At 38.5% G+C, this 19,035-nt stretch overlaps 1 protein-coding gene across 2 annotated transcripts in view; it reads left to right on the top strand.

Annotated features, from left to right (window-relative positions):
* Positions 1-17,113, top strand: part of LOC137296459 (ataxin-2-like protein) — a 104,542-nt gene extending 87,429 nt beyond the window's left edge. The window contains exons 17-20 of one of the 2 annotated variants that reach the window (XM_067828252.1): positions 1,095-1,700; positions 3,217-3,339; positions 11,943-12,044; positions 16,511-17,113. In XM_067828252.1, coding sequence (XP_067684353.1) covers positions 1,095-1,700; positions 3,217-3,339; positions 11,943-11,998 — 785 coding nt within the window. In that variant the 3' untranslated portion in view covers positions 11,999-12,044; positions 16,511-17,113. The remainder of the gene's footprint in view (positions 1-1,094; positions 1,701-3,216; positions 3,340-11,942; positions 12,045-16,510) is intronic. The other variant, XM_067828257.1, reaches the window with a different exon arrangement.
* Positions 17,114-19,035: the final 1,922 nt, after the last annotated feature.

Raw genomic sequence — 19,035 nt, 5'->3', positions numbered from 1 at the left:
CCCTGCTGTTCCATTGTTTGGGAAAACACAACTTTACTGAAACATGCCAAACATTTTTAATAAAATGTCTTTCATGATGACATGTGATATTTTTCTTGGTAGAAGAATACCTTCCCTGAAATGATAACATAGCAGCACATTATTTCTAGTACTTTTATTTTTCTGCATACGAGGACAAAATATCGTGATACGTATTGTATCGTATGTATCGGACAACCAGTATCATGATACGTATCGTATCGTGGCATGGGCGCATCGTCACAACTCTATTATCAATACATATCATTCCATTCACATTAGATTTATTCATACTTCTACTTTCCCCCTAGATTTTTCTAATTAATGTGTTTATAACTAATACAGTCATGCCATGAAATGTACACGTAAACTATGAAAGTGGTTAAATAAAAATATTTATCAATACCTATCGTTACATTCACAACAGATGTATTCATATACAGGTTACAGTAAGATCTCTCAAGCACATCAGACAGACCGGACATTCTCCAACCATGCAGAATTATTTCGAAATCTTTGCTCACCTTTGAAGTCGCTCAAGTCAGATTTGTTTATAAATGTTGTCATAAGAGAAGTAGTCATGTCGTGATCAAACATAGCAGTATTATCAAAACACCATCAGCTCATTTCCAATCATTTGGTAAAAAAAAATGTGAAAAGAAAATGAACAACATCAAAGATTCAGCGTATCACATTTTATCATCAATGTAGATTCCACAGTTTGCGTATATTTCATGACACATTTTAGACTAGACCATTGCACTCACATTAAATTTGTGATGCATAAATTTAGTGATTTACAGTATTCTTCAAATGTAATGGTTTACTCCATGCAAAAACAACAAAATTCAGATTAAGCGAAAAAATGTTTTTTAACTATCGATAATTATTTTGAATCCTTTTGAACGTTTTCACAGCATTTTTGATCCTTGGAACACCACTTGTCAAAACACAGTTTATGTACTTGTCTATATCGATCATTTAGTTCATGAAAATTTACCAGACATAAATTTCATTTGTCCTCTTCATAAAGTTTCAGAGAATGTTGTCATGATGTTCACATTTGTGTTTTGCAGTGCCTACAGGTCATGGGCCAATGCCTGCCCATATAACACCACATCATGGACAGCAGATTTCTCATCCTCAACCAGCACATGTTGGAACTCATCCTGTGGCAGGAAACCCTCAATCTCAAGGCCAGATGACCCCTGTGTCAGGGCCACATCCTGCTCCAAGTCCGGTGCAACATACTGGTCCAGGAGGACAGCAACATCATCCTCAGGGACCCCCAACTTCTGGGACACCTCAGCCACCAATCAATTATCAACAAATAGGCCTGCAAGGTCATCACCAGATACAAGCGGCTTCTCATAACCCAGCATCCCCACAGGCAGCTATGCATCCTGTCTCGCTGCCATATGCATTCACATCACATCCACACATTCAACAGGGAGCACAACAATTTACATTTACACAAGCTGCCCAGCAGCAGACATCTGTTAGTCAGACAGTACATACCCATACCCACTCACCTCACATGCCCCAGCCACAAATAGTGGTTATGCCCCAACCCCCTCCACACAGCCAGGTCCAACACACACACCATGTACCACCACATCCACAGTTTCAGCATAGTGCACATGCACATGCAGCAGCTGCAGCAGCTGGACATCACATGCCAGGTAAGGTGATTTCAAATCATTTAAGGACTGACTTTGCTTCTTAGGTTTGAATAAGAAATGTTTGGTATCATAACTTGATAAACTGAAAAAGGAAACAATTAATCCTTATGAAAAAGTAAAGCTGATATTTAGAACCATTAGATATCTGTATGCAAACAAAATGGCTCTTTAAAATCATAATTGGTGGATGAAAAGTTAAAAGTAATGGGTTTTTTTTACAATAGCTAGGCAACTTATTCTCCAAATTGCCCATGATACAGTCACCTATCAAGGCTATCCACACAACATCATTGCACCACTCATGTAACATTTGAACATGTTGTTTAATGGTTTACCTTTCAAGCTGTTATTGCACATGCTTGAAATGCAAGAATGCCATTGCCAAAACTGGTCACTGTCACTGGCTGATTTGGCTCATAAGTGGTATTCAAACAAACAAAATACCACTAAAGCTTGTTTTGAGCATAATAGTATGCAAATTACATTTCTGTTAAAAATTGAAGGGTACATGAACAATATGATATAACAAATATCTGAAACACTGTAAAATGTATGGACATATGTTTTGGAAAGTTTCAAAATATATCGGCCAGTATCATTACTAAACAATGAATTTCTGTGATGGTGTATATTTTTAGTGAATATGACCATGTTAGATGAGAATGAATATGTACTTAGTGCAGCATTTTCATCTAAATATGGCCTTTATGCAAGAAAATCTGGGCATCTGCCTAAGACAGTTACTGCTTTTATTTCTCAAATGATGTGGGATTGGATTTATGGACTTCAGTTTAGCAATATTCCTGATATTTGTTTTAGATTCGGATTTGTATGCCACTGTCTGCAGTTGTACAGAAATCCCTGAATAGCTACCATTGCCTCTGTGTTTAAATACCAAAGTCTAGGCAATAGTGAGGATTTTTAGTTCACATGCCAAGGTGTCAAGAGCCTGTATTTTTTTGGTCCCCCCGAAAAAAAATGGAATTACGTCTGCAAGTTACATGATAATACTCCGATTACTACACTGGAATAGTAACACTGCAGAATTTGAACTTTGGCTTTTCTCCAGATTTTGTTCTTCGCAAGAATTTAGTGTTATTTTTTATCCTAAAATATGCAGAAAATTTTTAAATATAACAGTGCTGACAGTTACATTTTAACTGTTGATGACATGTTCAGATACATGACAACACAACTTTTCTGGTGCATGATGTTGAGTTATTTCACATTGAAATGTAAGGGTCATAAGGACTGGTATTTACAAATAAGTAAAAGTATTTGTTCACAGGTGTAAGCATGCATAGGTTATTTGGTATGGATGACTTAGCCATCTTGCTTTATCCTCAAACCAAGGAAACAGAGTGTTCGACACAAACTTATGGTTTGAATGTGCATTGCCTAAGAATTGAATAGAATGTGAAGAAATGGATAAACATGCATGGTTTCAAATTATTCGATTAGAAAGACAGGAGAAATTGAAAGTAGATACATTTCAGAGAGCATATTTTTATCGCAGCAGGACCAAATCCAGTCCATGGTCAAGGACACCACATGATGCACCACTCTGGACTGCCTGCCATACCAGTTTCTGCACCCTCTGGTGTCCACCCTTCACCAGTCCACCATTTTGTTTCACCAGGTAAAAATATTCTTTAAAACACCTGCTGTATTGTTGTTATATTCAGCTCATTTGCCTGCTCCCACATGGGTACAACGTGTGAGGCCCATTTTCTGGTGTCCCCTGCCGTGATATCGCTGGAATATTGCTAAAAGCGGCGTAAAACCAAACTCACTCACTCACTCATTTGCCTGGTGACTTCTGTTGTTGTAGTGTGTTGCATTTTATGCGATACTTCTTTGTCAAAGCCAATCAAAATATTATTTGGACTTAGCTGTGGTTACTTCAGTGGATAACAATAAAAAGGAGCGCAAACCCAGTCGCGTGTTATATTGTTACTGTGCAGTCAAGTATGAACGGGATGCTTAGGGAGATATCAAAATCTGACAGTTGCCAGGTCACTGTGATCTTTAAAGCATGAGTAGGAAAAACCCAAAGATGTCATAACTTGTATATCTCCCACAAGTAGTGTGAGTCATGTTTACCAGTCCTGTCAAATGTCAGTGGTATTGTATATGTTGTGGACTGAAAAAACTCCCAAAGCAGCTATTTTGTCGATGAAGCCTGATCCAAGTTGTCATTTTGGGACCTACAATGGTTAAAATGATGGTATTTCTTAAACTAATCATTGCTGGGTAAAATCTTTCACTCGATGATAGTATTGTTTGAGTACTTATTTATGACAAGTAATGGCCTATTAGATGCCAGAACATAATTACTGTGACCGGCTTACTAAATTAATTCCTCAAATTTTTCTTATTATTCATATTTATGTGCCTTTGGCTGCATATTCTCTTATGACATTAATCTAACCTGTAAATGATCACAATCTGGTATTAGTACATAAATGTGATATACTTCAGTATTAAGCATGTATTTAATTTTAAATTGAATTCCACCACGAGACATCAGATCTAGTTTTGCAAGCTTGCTTACCATTTGGAAAGTCCGAGTAAGTACCTGTCATTGGACACATGACAATTGTTCAGCAGCCTTATGGTTTAAATGTCCACTTGCTATGCTGAAGACTTGAGTTCAATTTCCCACATCGATACAATATGTGAATTTTGTTCTGGTGTCTCCCTGCCATGATATTGCTGAAAATATTGCAAAAAGCGCCCATCACCGTGAGTCAGGGAGAGGCATTCTGTCTGCTAGCATGTACAGCTAATCAGGCGGAGATGTGGCAAAGGGGGATAACATGGAGCCAATCAAGAACACTGGGGCTAATCCGCCGGATAGTTGGATGGATCCTGTCCATGCCTGCTAAAAAGGGCTGCTCAAGAGGGTCTGGCGACAAGAGAGCACTGTCAGCAAGTATATGGAAGGAAGAAATAGCTGTGGAGTAGCCCCTGATAGTAGAAGCGGCTAAGTTGGCTTCTAACCAGGACTGCAAAAACTCAACTACAGTTAAAGAAAAGGGATTGAGAACCCTCTGCTGACTCACCAGCAGGCATAATAAGCCCATCTATCCTCATATTGAATGTTAGTCAAATCCCTCCGCGAAGCCAGAATTGTATTCGCAACTGGTGCAGAAATTCTGCTCACTTGGAGGCGATTCTGGACAGTGGCCAGACCACCCATTGACTCATAGGTTTCGGGTGTGGCATGCCTTTCTGGGATAGCAGGTCGAGGTGAAAGGGTAATAGAACAGGAGGCTGAGCCAGAAACCTGTATAGTACCGGAAACTAGCTTTGAGCCAACCAAAGAGGTGCTAGGACCTTGGGAATCAGAGGTAGTGGCGGAAACACCCACAAAAACCTGTCCGTCCAATCCATTTGGAAAGGGAGATATCCTGAATATCTCCGCCCTGCTTCAGGATATGGGTCATCACCATTTGGTAGTCCATCTCCATATGAAGCACACATGCTCCAACCCTCTCCCCAAAGCATTCAAACACAGGCCAGACTGCTCTTAATTCCTAGACACTGATGTGCAGTTGCACCTCACCCTGTGACCACAGGCCTGAGTCTGACCGGTTGCCCAGAATGCCCCTATTCCCCCATCTCGTGAGGAAAGCATCTGTTTGAATTGAGTGGTCTAATGAAGAAATGTCCAAGGGAAAACACCTAGATAGATTCCCTGCCAGTGTCCACCACCTTAAATGAGGAAGAATGGTCTTGTAACTCTGGGTGTGGAACCACATAAGAGTCAAAGCATACTGGATGATTCGCATCCTCAAGCCCACCCTCCAAACAATGTCCACTGTCACGATGTTGCAAACTGGAGCTAAGTCTGAGTTGAAGCCCTGGGGCACTCAAGAAGTTTTAAAGGGGCACTGATGCGGAGCAATTTCCGTGGACTGGTGTAAACTTTTGTTATTGTTTTTCTCCCGTGAGTACCCGGATGATATCCCAGAATTCGTGACTGGTTCGTGAACTCTGCTGCGCAGTCCGTAAGCGCAATTGATAGTTTAATTATAGACAGATCAAATGAGGTGAAGTCATTTGTACTTCATTACAAATGTATTATGAAAACAAATGAAACACTTTGAAGGTTAATCATCTGCCAGTGGTAGAAATGGTAAAAAACTATTAGGACGGAAAAATAACGAAGCCAATGTACGTCTCTATATTTTGTCTCATAACCCTAATTAGTTTATTGTCATATTTGTATGATTCTGAAAATTAATAAAAGAACACACGATCTGCTTATACTCATCGTAAATTTCTAACATAACAGCAACATTTATACATTGTATAGATTGCCAATGTGGATCCTATTTCACACACATACGCGATCTAGTGTTTGTTTTCTGTCATACAGATTCTGCTGAATGCTACAACAAATAAATTAAAACAAAATGCAAATAATGAATGTAAAACAGACTAATTTTATAGCAACAATGTCAGGCTACTACCTTGTTCAGGGATATATCCATCAATATCCACGTAAAAGAAATCGTATTCCATTCATCTGCAGCTGGTAAATAATCCTGCTCTGTGTCGCGTGTCTTACGACTGTCTCCTTTGCGAAAAAGTAACACATCGTTTCACGTCTTTCGTTGGTGAAAACTAGATAAACCTCTCATTGGTCTCCCAAGATAGCACACCTGGCAACTAATTGTATGATGTCAACTATTCGAAGTAATTTAGTTCACCAATATTGAGCAATCAATCAATCAACGCAAGCGTGGTTAATTCTTTGAAGGGAGGATGTTGTTTTTGCACTCACACTTTACGACAGGGTGTAGTCATCTACACACACTGCCTTTTGACAAATCCGCTAGAAGATAAAAGTAATTAATCAATCAGTGTGTTATCGGTTAATCCTTTGATCGATGTTTGTTTTTGTAACTCAGCTGATAAACCCTCTTGCATCACTTACATGCACATATTACATAACATACAATACATTTGCCATTACAGACCTTAATTTATAATGTTGAGTATTTACTCCAGACAGGAGAAATGCCAAATGGGAACCTTTGTTGAGTAACAAGGAAGATGTAATCTCTGTGTCGCATGCAGCCTGAAAACACTTATGGGCCGAAAGTGTTTTGAGGATACCAACGGAATTTCGTTACATAAGGAATACACACAGGCAATTTTGTGTACTTTGGTAAATAAGTGAAATAAGTTTTTTTTACGTAAGAAAATTTTCAGATTTCTCTACCAAAGCCAAGGTCATCGTTTTTTTGTTTACGAATTCAAATAAATCAACTGTGTGTTTTATTATCATAAATAATAAACCATTGTAGCTACCATAGCTACCAAAGTTTACGTATGCTATTTGCTATCACAGCTCAACCAACACTCAAAACTACCTAAATATAAAGCTTTGCAATCTTCCGTACTGAAACAAATGGCTTGCTACGTGCCTGTAGACATCATATTTTCATGTAACATGATTAAATATCGAGGTTAAAAACACAGAAATAGGATCAAATTGGATCAGTAAGTATACCATCCAAGCATCCGAAAAGAACTACACTGCTGGGATATATGGCTACGATCAGACAAGGAATACCATGGATATTTTTAAACAAATGACATGTGATGGGCATCCGGCCTCCTGACTGTTTAAGTGAAGAAATTTTGCTAATATGGACAGGAGCCCAGTTCCTTTGTCCGTCACGGTCGAAGGAGTGGGCGCTGACCAATTTGCGGTCTGCTTTCGTAATTAGACCGTTGGCGAGAAGTATTATTCGCTCCGCATCAGTGCCCCTTTAAGTGAAGAAATTTTGCTAATATGGACAGGAGCCCAGTTCCTTTGTCCGTCACGGTCGAAGGAGTGGGCGCTGGCCAATTTGCGGTCTGCTTTCGTAATTAGACCGTTGGCGAGAAGCATTATTCGCTCCGCATCAGTGCCCCTTTAAGTACAATTCTCTGAACATCAGAGATGCGGTCTTGAGACAAAGACCATGCCTGATTCTGTCTCGAATCTTGCACCAAGAAGATCAGATCCTGTGTGGAAACAAGTTCTGATCGCTTGAGACAAATAATTCAGCTGAACTTGGTGAGTATACTAATAAAGGAAAATGTCGCAATCTGTTTCAAATGAGCAATGAGCACATAAAGGAACCAGTCATCTAGGTATGGGTGGGAACACCAGCTCTACTTGTTTAATGGGCATTCTAGAAGTTTGTGAATCAAAAATTAAACATGCAACTTTATGGTTTACAACTTCTTGTTCATTGCGTGTTTTGATGTAGATTCTTACATCGTTATCAATCTAAAAGTGAGTACAACCAAATAGTGAGAAGCTTGTCCTGTTGAAAGAAAATCTTAGGTACTTCCTGAAAACAGGATGCTTAGGGACATGCAGGTAGGCGTCTTTGAGGTCGATGGATGTGCTCCAATTGCCCTTCTCCACTGAACTCATCTTGACTGACTCTGCCTGTAACATGTTGTTCAGACCTGTTCGATTTAAAATAGGTGTGAACCTTCTGTCCTTCTTAGTGACCAGGAAATAGGTTGAGCAATAACCCATTTCTTCCTGTCCCACCAAAACCACCTCGATGGCTGCCTTGACCAGTAATGACTGCACCTTGGCTCAGAGGGCTTCTGCCTTCTCTGGAACAACCGGCACCAGAGTGTGACAGAATTAAGATAGGTCTTGCTTCCACTGTGGCATGTGTCCTTCCATGACTGTGGATAGGACCCAGGGGTTAGAGGTGGCTTTTTCCCCATTCCAAGAGGAAGAGGGGAGAGCCAACCACCCACAGGGATATGTGGCAGAAGGAAATGAACCCCTGATGGCAGCAGAACACTACTTGGTAAGGGTTCAAGAAGGACTCTGTATTAATTACTGCTGGCAAAAGGCGCCGCGGCCTTGTCCTTGCCTTTCCTCTGAGCCCATTTTGCAGGTTCCTTTGCTGGAACCGAAGGATACTTGGAGGCAAGGACCATGGGGTGTGCATGATAGGGCTCTCAAGAGTCCAAACTTTGGGACTTGAGTACTCGAGGGATCAAACCCAACTCAGACCCGTGTACCCGGCAATCTGGATGTTTTCTAAAACCAACATTCAAGCATTCACATGGCTGTTCTATCTTCCCCATTCTACAAATAATGCGACCTGTATATGTGAATCTGAACAGCATTGAATAAACAATTAATATTCAGTGTCATTGAAAGCATCTGTCACCCCTTTACTATTGCAAAAAGCATGTGAAGACAGCGTAAGTATCACTGTGAAATTAAAATCTCAGAATTTTATTCAACTTAGTATGAAAGTGGTTTGCAAATGATCATAGTTTCAGATCACTGTTATTGGTTTTCAGATCACTGTTATTGGTTTGTATTAAAAGGGGGAAGCATAGTAGTTAGAACAGCGATACAAATGCACGTACAATACTCAATGAGCGTTAGCATTGACCAGGTCGTCTTGTTTTCGGTATTTCATTTAATATTCATATCCCCTTGTAATACAGACCAATAATAGCGATCTGAAACCTTGATCATTTGTAAACCACTTTTGTCTTAAGGTGAATAAAATTCTGAAACATAATGTACAATTGGCAAAATTATGAGAACTTGTAATCTTTATTTCATTTTGTTCGATTTACCTTTTCTTTTTTGTTTAAAGTGAAATTCATCGGTACATTTTTACTGCAAACAGACTATAGATGATATGTCAAATAGTCGCTGAACCTTGAACATGGTTAAATATATAAAACAGGGTGGATGGGTTTTTGGGGACTTACTACTGTGAATATGTTTTGGTTTTACAATGAAGACTAAGCACTTATTGAGTAACACTACACTGAACTTCTTCCAAAGCTCCACTGAACGGAGATCACATCAGTGGTATGAATTGTGATTAAAACTTAAGCTATTTCACGATTTAGGTCTCCCAAGTGTGAATGTTATTTGGAATTCATATGTATGTGTTTATTGTTGAATATGTAACTCTGAAATGCGAAGGATAAGAAGTGATTATCTATGTAGAAAACAAACGTGGAGACCAATTGTATGAAATTGTTTGTTTAATGAAATTAATGCAAGAGCTCATTATTGAAACACAACATATTTACCAATTTCATTTATTTTTGCTTTTAGAAACTCCTGTCAAAAGTGACATAACTTTATCACGAAACGAGTCAATAATACAATAATACAAGTTCTTGAAATTAGAAATGTCAATGCAAACGCTTATGCACTCACATATGGCCTATAGAGGGGTGACTTTTGCTAATAAAATTAACATAGTGCCCCAGCATTGCTTGCAATTTTTTTTTTTTTTTTTTTTTTTTTTTTTTCTGTCTGCAATGCTTATTTGAGAGTGAAACACCACAAAGACGGAATTTTGGGGGTTTTTTACCACAAAGTCCAGATCAAAACGAAAGCAAACCTAATCATGCTGATACTGAACGACCCTGCAGACCTGGCATGAGTGGTGAGACCACTTGTAAAGGTGTAGTAATGAAAGCGATGACAGCACCCGTATTACCCCTTGTGGAGACTGCACATTATGTCCAATATGAGGCTGTTCACGGAAGACATTTGTTGTTCTAACAAATTAGAAATTAGTTCAAATGTTAAAAGTTGTGATACAGGGACATTTGTTGCAGAAGGTGCCTGGGATGTTGATGGGATAACTGGTAGGGAAAACGAGGAACAGACACACTTCGCCCATTTAGGAGCTGTATCCATCGATACAGATTGCTGATGAGGAAGAAGAACTCCTCTTCTTATTTTTTCTATTTTAGCTTTTTTGGATGGTGGCTCCTGCACCCAAATATTCCCCACTGTCTGAATCAATGACCTGTACAAAATCATGTCAGCATGGTATGTCTCAGGGATGAGAAATTTCCGCGGATCCGCGGAAATCCGCGTTTTTTACATCCCCAGGGTCATTTTTCTGAAACGTCTAAATCCGGGGAGGAAATATTTAGGGGGGGTGAGGTTGATTGTGGGGGTGCGGGGGCCACACATGTTCCATTGTGTTAGTTTCAATAGCCAAGGTACAGTCGTAAAAGTGCCAGCCAGCCAGCGATAAGCTGATGAGATCTATTGGCCCAGCTGTTAACAATTACAGGAAGTGTCCTCTATATACCATCATTAACAATAAGCTCACATTTGATTGGTCAAGGAGGACAAAATAAGCCAATCACCGTTTAGTTTACGTTCAGAGTCTCATCTTTAATGGCGGTCCATTCAACACGAGATCTTATCAGAAACTGAAGTAGAAATATGAGTTAACCATGGTTAGAATAATTACGAAAGAAAGCGAATCCCTCGTTAAGGAGATCGATAAGGAAGTGAAGAACAAATTCCGATTTGAATGGCTTGAAAAGACCGTAACGTTCAAGATAAAGATCGGTAAGAATACTGAGGATGTTGTGGAAAAACTTGGAGACTTTATCGCTAAATGTGACCTCCCAGGCAAAGCACAGTGTACCTACTGTAATGACATCATTAATTACGGGTCTCGTGGATGTATAGCTTTGGCTGAACACGCTTCTAAAGGGAAAAAACATGCTGAGAAAGTTAGTCTTCGTCGTTCTAATTACTCTTTGGGATAGTATGTGTTACAGTGAACATGTAATAAGAATCTGGTAAATGGGTTCTTTCTGTGGTTATAAATTCCTATAAATTTTGTAAACTGTACCAGAAAGATGTTACTGCATAAACTGATATTTTGATAAATATACAAAGTTCTCAGAGCCTACACTTGGTGACTGGTGATATGACTGGAACTTTTCTCGGAACTATTCACTTTAAAGAAGCTATGGACATGTTCATACAAGTAGAACTTTAAAAAGTGTTCCTCGTGATTGGATGTACTGTGTGTAATCAACAAAGTGGTAAATATATTTTTATTCAGCATGGTCTGTTAGATTTTTTCCTTTAAGAATTGCAATTTTCATTCTGTATATATACAGTGTTAATATTGATTTTAGAAGCCATATTTAGTGTGTAAAATGCCAAAATCCCAGGAGCTTTCGGGGGGCTTCGCCCCCCTGGAGCCCCCGACCAGGCTCCGCCCTAGACCCCCGACTAGTTTTCAGCTGTAAATGAAAATTTCCATTCTCATCCCTGATGTCTTGATCGTATACCCTTTGAACTGCAAAGAAAACAGAACCACGCTGTGACAAATAGCAAGGATTTTAGCTGTCATGGATTTTAAACAAGTGCATGTTATTTGTGAAGTTGGTGAGGGAATTCATTTCTGTTTTCAGTGCCGTCTCATGGTCCAGGTGGTCCTGTCCAAACAGGCTACCCCCAGGCACAGTGATCTGGCTAGGATGCATGCCAGCTCATCTAACCTGATAACGTGTGTGGTATGTATATGAATTAACACTGAAATTACAAGCAAAAAGTATGTGTCATTGAAAATTAGAACATCAGTACGTCCACTGATAAATGATTTGTCATAACAAATGCATGACAGCCTGGATACATGCCGTTACAGAAGGATGGAGTAAAAACTAAAGTCAACTGTGTCAACATTTGGTGTAAATACAGTTTGTGTTGATTTAGGGGAGGCATCAGCAGCTGCACCTTGAAGTACACAAGTATTTGAAAACACTGTGTGTTACATTCCAGTTGTCAGTATGAAAATTGACCTAACTTATCTTTGTGGCTAAGGATGATGTTTCAAGTAATTTCAACATGGCAACTTTTTTCTTGATGTGTGATCTTGATTTCTTGAACGTTTGTTTGAAATATGAGCACTGAAACAATAAAATTTTATACTGTTTGCATCTCAGGCATCCATTCAGCGATTATCGTAGCGAGCATCGTAGGAAGAATTAACAAATTAAAAATAAGTCTTTGAAGGGCATTTAGAAGTGGAATACATAAGAATGAAGATTTTATGGATATTAAGTTCTTTATATGAGAACACAACGTTTTGGAGTTAATGCTTAATCCTTTATAAGGTGATTGATAATGGGGTACAGAGCTATATATATATGTGCAGATAAAACAGTAACAAAGTAACAAGTGGAATGAATTAACGAAAGCTGGAAGCCAGTATAAACAAGCACTGATAGGAAGCCGACAGTTATGATAACAATGATGGAAGCCAATGGTAATACATTACAGATGATACGATATGTTTACATAACACAGATAGGAGATAGGACGATGTACATGATTGGGGATAAGGATGGAAGCCAATGGTGATACATTATGCATGACTGGATGATGTTTACATAACACATGATAGGGGATAAGGATAGGCATGTTTACATGAGGGTTGATGATGTACAAACACAAGTAGATAGGTGAGATTAATTTATCAATAAGTCCCAGGCACTTGGTAGGTACACTCCTTGGTCACGGTTGATTGCTGGTTTCTGTCTCCGGATCTCGATGGCCTCTTGCAGTTTCCTTTGGCACCAGTTGTTGTTGTTGGTAGATAGTATCCTAGTGTCCTCCCATCGAATTGAATGTACAGGGTTCTTGAGAATGTGTTCAGAAATGGCCGATTTCTGGTCGAGTTTGCTGACGGAGGTCTGGTGTTCTTTCATTCTGGTGTTGATTGGTCTCAGCGTTTCTCCAATGTATAGGTCGCCACATCTTTCTTCTGATTACTTGGAGTACTCTCTATATGTCTCTCTCTCTCTCTCTCTCTCTCTCTCTCTCTCTGTGTGTGTGTGTGAGTGTGTGAGTGAGAGAGAGAGAGAGATTCTCCAAAGTCGTGCATTTTTTCCCCCCTGCATGTAATGCGAAGGGATATAGTCGACGCCTTGTATGTCTGTACGTAATCATTTTGTTTCTGGAGCATTCAAAACCATTCAATATTTTTAGACTACACTTGATAGATATAATAATCTCAGCCTATAATTGTGCCTTTTGCTATTTACAGATATATGGCATTTTTGTTTAATTTTTTTTTTTTCATGGAACATTTTGGTGTTAGTCTAATGGTGGGGTGGGCTTCGTTTCCTGTCAGTGTTACTTGGTAGATATGTGTGGCAGACCCCAAAGTGGTGCCTTTTGCTATTTCCATGTTTTTCTGATTTATTATTTTCTCCGTTTCTATGGAAACGTTTCGGACTCAGTCTCAGAATGGAGGGATGGGCCTCGTTTTCGGAGCAGAACTCAAAAACAGTTCAATATTTTTTTGCAGAACTTGGTAGATATATCAGTCACAACCTGAAGTGGTGCCTTTTGCTATATACATGCTTTTGTTATTTATTATTTTCTCGGTTTCCATGGAAACGTCTCAGACATAGTCTCAAAAGTGAGAGGCGTGTTTCGTTTCCGGAGCAGAACTCAAAAACCATTTAATATTTTTCTGCAAAACTTGGTAGATAGACCAAAATTGGTGGATATAATAAACTGAACCTATGATTGTGTGTTTTGCTATTTACAGGTTTTTGGCATTTTATTTTTCTGTTTGTTTTTCCATGGAACGTTTTGGTCTTAGTCCAATGGCAGGGGTTCATTGGTTTTCTGCGAAACATGGTAGATATATTAGTCAGAACCTATAGTGGTGCCTTTTGCTATGTACAGGATCTTGTGATTTATTATTTTCTCGGTTTCCATGGAAACATTTTGGACCTTGTCTTTCGTGAAAAGTGAGAGGTGTGTCTTGTTTCCGGAGCAGAACTCAAAAACTTCTTAATATCTGTCAGTAGAAGTTGGCAGAGTGGTGTCTTTTGGTTTTTAAAGGTTTTTGTGATGTAATATTTTATTGGTTTCCATGGAAACGTTTCAGACTTGGAGGGATGGGCTTCGTTCCCAGAGCACAACTCGAAAACCATTTGAAAACTTTCAGCAGATCTTGGCAGATTTATGAGACAGATCTTGAAATTGTGACTTTGCTGATTACAGATATGTGGGATTTATAATTTTCATGAATTTCATGGAAACAATTCAAACATAGTCTAAAAAAACAATGAGTAACTGTCAGATTATTTGTCCTTTCAAACATGTTGGGGCCAGGGGGATATGTCACCTTCTGATGACTCTTGTTTAGTGATTTATCATTGTCCCAGTTTCCATGCAACGATTCTGACTTACTCTCAAAAGGGATGGATGGGCTTTGTTTCCGGAGCACAACTTGAAAACTTCTTAATACCTGACAGCAAAACTTGGCAGATATGTGAGACAGACCACAAAGTGGTGCCTTTTGCTGTTTACGTATGTATGGCATTTATATTTTTCATGATTTCCATGGAAACGATTCTAAAAAAAAAAAATCAAGTAACTGTCAGATGATTGGTCCTTTCAAATATGTGGGGGCCAGGGAGATATGTCAGCTCCTGATGAGACTTCTGTTTTTACTTGACAGCGGCATATAAGTAAATCATCTAAATATCTCAATATTTCTCAGTTTGATACTGTGGTTCGTGTGCCACAGATATGTGTGGCAGATCCCAAAGTGGTGCCTTTCGCTATTTACAGGATTTTGTGATTCATCATTTTCCATTTCCACAGAAATGATTCTGACTTATTGTCAAAATGGAGGGATGGACTTTGTTTCCGGAGCACAACTCGTAAACAGTCATTAACATTCATTTTATGACGAAACTTTGTTAGCATAAAAAAACTTTTGTTCAGTGATGAATCAAATTTTTTTATAAATTCCTGTTTGTTTAGAAGTTGATTGATATGTCAAATCCTACATACTGCCTTCCTGCTTTATTTCATATCAATACTGAAATATCCTTATAAAGAAACACATATTTACTTTGAAGAGTTCGTTGACATTACTTTTTACAGACGGTGCCACAAGGGATGACATTACAAATTTCTTAACAGTTGTGACACAAAACATGATGGTGAAATCTTATAAAGCTTTCAAAATGTATGTTTCGTATATTCAGAATGCTACAAGTGTAGTTGACAACATTGCAGGGTAAAACATAGCAGCGAAATATACAATTTTAGCACAAATTGTGAGGTTATCTTGTATGGAGAGCTATATTCAAATGCAAAATTTAAGGATTTATGCTAAATAAAACATGTTTCTGATTTATCTTTCCCAAAACAGTCAATTACAAGATACGGTCATTCTGTGTTAGTTGAACCCTAATTATCTGATTCCAATGATTGTCCAAATGGAAGCTACGTGTAACCAATCTTGTTTACTATGTGAACTCATTAACTGTTGATTCATTTGTCCAGTGCTTCATTCTTTGGATCTGGACATTAATTAACAGTAATAGATAAGGTGTATTTACACTTGGTTTTCCTTCATTAATCCAGCAGGGCATCAAAAAGGTTCAATATAATTACCTTACCTTGTGAGCAACATTGATAAGGCTATAATTACAGTGGAAGTCGTGGTGGCTGAGCGGGTTAGGCGGCTGACTTTATGTGGTGGCAGTTAGATGCCTGTGGGTTTGAATCCCAGATGGGATTTGTACTTTACCAAGAAAGTGTAATCCCAAATATAGCATGTTACATTGATAAGGCTGATTGATCTTCATTGGTAAACTTCAGTGGTAATTGATATGTGAGGTGACACTACTGAGTTGAACGTGTTGTTAATGTGTGATTTTAATCAATTACAACATCCTTATGGTCTAGTGACAAAGGGAAGTAACTCTACTGTAGTGGTATACATAGTGGATCATTTTAGTAGTCCGTACATTTCACTATCCAAACATTTTTGATGAAAATCAGAAGTGTTCAATTAAATGGGGCCTGACCGTACTTATTTTAGGTTCCTGTGTTTAACTGATTGTAAGCTGATTGTTAGTAATGTTGAACTAATGCTGCACTATTGCCTTTCATGGATTCCTCTTCATCAACCAGATGTCACTGATAATTTCCTTTTTTTGATTTTCAGAGTGCCCCGAGTTTCTTCCCCAGCAACCTTGACATCGTGTGATAAAATTGAAAAAGACAATGATCATGATGCAGATGCAATCAGATGAGCATATGATGAACTTACAGATGAATTGAATGGCTGTCCCTTAAGGAGAGCCCACCTACGAGAAACCATTGTGATAATATGAAGACGTTAACTCAAAGACAAAGTGATTTTATAATTGCAAACAGTTTCCAGTTAATGCAAGATATTTCACCTCAGATTCAATCTGTCGGCTTGACATGTAGGAATATACATACATGCTCCAAGTGAAGACATGCTGATCTTTATGTGGAGCAGTGAGCTTCATTATCGTAGCTGACAGGTTTTTGTGTCCAGAATAACTTCCTTTGGACGATGAACTAGCAGTGTAGAGACTGATCCAAGTCTGTGGTCTTTTACAGACAAAAGTAACTGTATTAAAAACTGAAGTGGTACCAACAAGCTGAAGCTGCTTACATTTTTGAACTCTCAACATACAACTTCACAATTATATATTGCAAATAGCATACACTTATTTGCAAAGATAAAAACATGAAAGCGTGCCACAGTGTCAATAAATTGGAATAAAGCATTTTTTTTAATTATTGTGAAGGGAATTGTCTGATTGTTTTTGTTAAATTATCCCTTCTCTTTTATCGTAGTATTAAATTTAGTACCCTATCAACAAAATATTACAAAATGCTGTTCACATGCATTTACATCTTTCAATGAGTAAATGGTCAATATATTACAAATATATCCCTATAAAATATTACAATTGTATCTCAATAACCAGAACACTTTATACAACAGTTTACGTAGGAAACTTTATACCCATCATGAACCTCTGCTTGAAGAACATGCTCAAGTGGCAGGAGACCCAAAACATCTGATGGACCTTTCAAAGAACTAAATGTTTTTTTTCCCCAACATGAAATTGATTTACTAGATGACATTATTTTTATGAAACTTACTGCAGACTGTCCATTACATGAAGTTAATTTGTGAGTCTATGCTGCCATTCGAACCTTGGAGGAACTTCTCACTGTATCAAAGAAAAATCTGATACTAAGTACAGTAAACCAAAGAAAAAACGGTTCCATGTAAAACTAACAGAAACTAGAAAATCCATTTCCTGGATAGAGCTGTGCCTGAAGTCAAGATCATCAAGGGAATCCCATGTCTATCTTGGAATGCAAGTTCGAGACATGCTTCAGAATGCCCAGATACATGACAAACTTTGGGCTGAGTATAAATCTCTCTCGTTTAAAGAAAATCTGCAACTCAGAGCTAAATGGTGGAAACAAGGTCAAAGCCACCAATACCTTTGCTGTGCCAGTCCTCTCCTATCCCTTTGGCGTAGTTGATTGGACAAAACAAGACATCCAGAGTCTTGACCGCCTGACCAGAAGGATCATGTCTGATAAAAGAGCTTTAATCATTTATATATGCAAATCAATTCTGGAGGCTAGGGTTTTGATTAATGTGGAGACTCTTCATGATAGAATTTTATTGTGTACTTTTGCACATGCTATTTACCGGATGATCCTCTGGTGAAGCATGTGAAGTATCCTGACTTACTTTGCATATAAATTGCAGGGACGACATTCACATAGTACATGCTGCGCCATAAAAGTCATCAGCAACCCCCACCATATTCTTTATGAGCAGTCAATAATTTATGTAGACGGTGTAAACTGGATGTGTGCTTGTTTTTGTTGATTACACTGTGTCAACGAGTCGTTAATTCGATAAAAATAGCCTCTGTTTCAAATCCGTTGCCACACAATGCATTTTTCCATTGCATCCCGAAGCTCTATAAGCTTTGAGAATGTGGTCGTTACATGAACGAAAACTGACGCACTTACGTTGTCCTTGTAATCAGGTCAGCGCTGGCGTTATTTGTTTAACGCTTATTTCAATGTACACTAAACCTATGTTCTAATGAATATAATGACGTCATTAATGCTCTGTGTAATATGACATAATGGGCATTAAATGTGACAGATTTACAAAGCTACTGCTGATTAAGAAATTCTGAGACACCGCAATTTTACACTGCAGGACAGTACCGGTCAATTAGCATTATTTTTCGTCCTGACAAGCTAGATCTAGGTCTTCTTGCTTTGACCACATTCCTCAGCCGGGGCAATTTCAAGCTTCCCTAATTAGTAATTATAGAATCGCAGAGTGAACTATAGGTTTAATACCAATTTAAGTTTAGGCTTGGCCGATGGGCAGGCCCACATGCCAGTATCATAGGCGCTCGACAATGATATATTTGGAGTATGACCTAAATATGTAAGCAAGGAGACTATATATCGAGGGAGATGAAACTCCCCGAAAAGCCCCTGAACGTATGTCTCGGATCGTTGCTTAGTATTTATGATTGAAGATAAGTTAACTATTTTGTCACTTCAGTTTAAGTCAAATAATTGGTATTAGTAAATATATAGTGTCCGTGTTAAGACAGTAGAATTGTAGTACAGTTCCAAGTCGGTATGTTATAGCTCACTGGCTTC

The sequence above is a fragment of the Haliotis asinina genome, chromosome 1 (assembly GCF_037392515.1).
Source record: "Haliotis asinina isolate JCU_RB_2024 chromosome 1, JCU_Hal_asi_v2, whole genome shotgun sequence".
NCBI lineage: Eukaryota > Metazoa > Mollusca > Gastropoda > Lepetellida > Haliotidae > Haliotis > Haliotis asinina.
The sequence above is the reverse complement of the archived record's forward strand: the minus strand, read 5'-3'. Positions and strand labels throughout refer to the sequence as shown.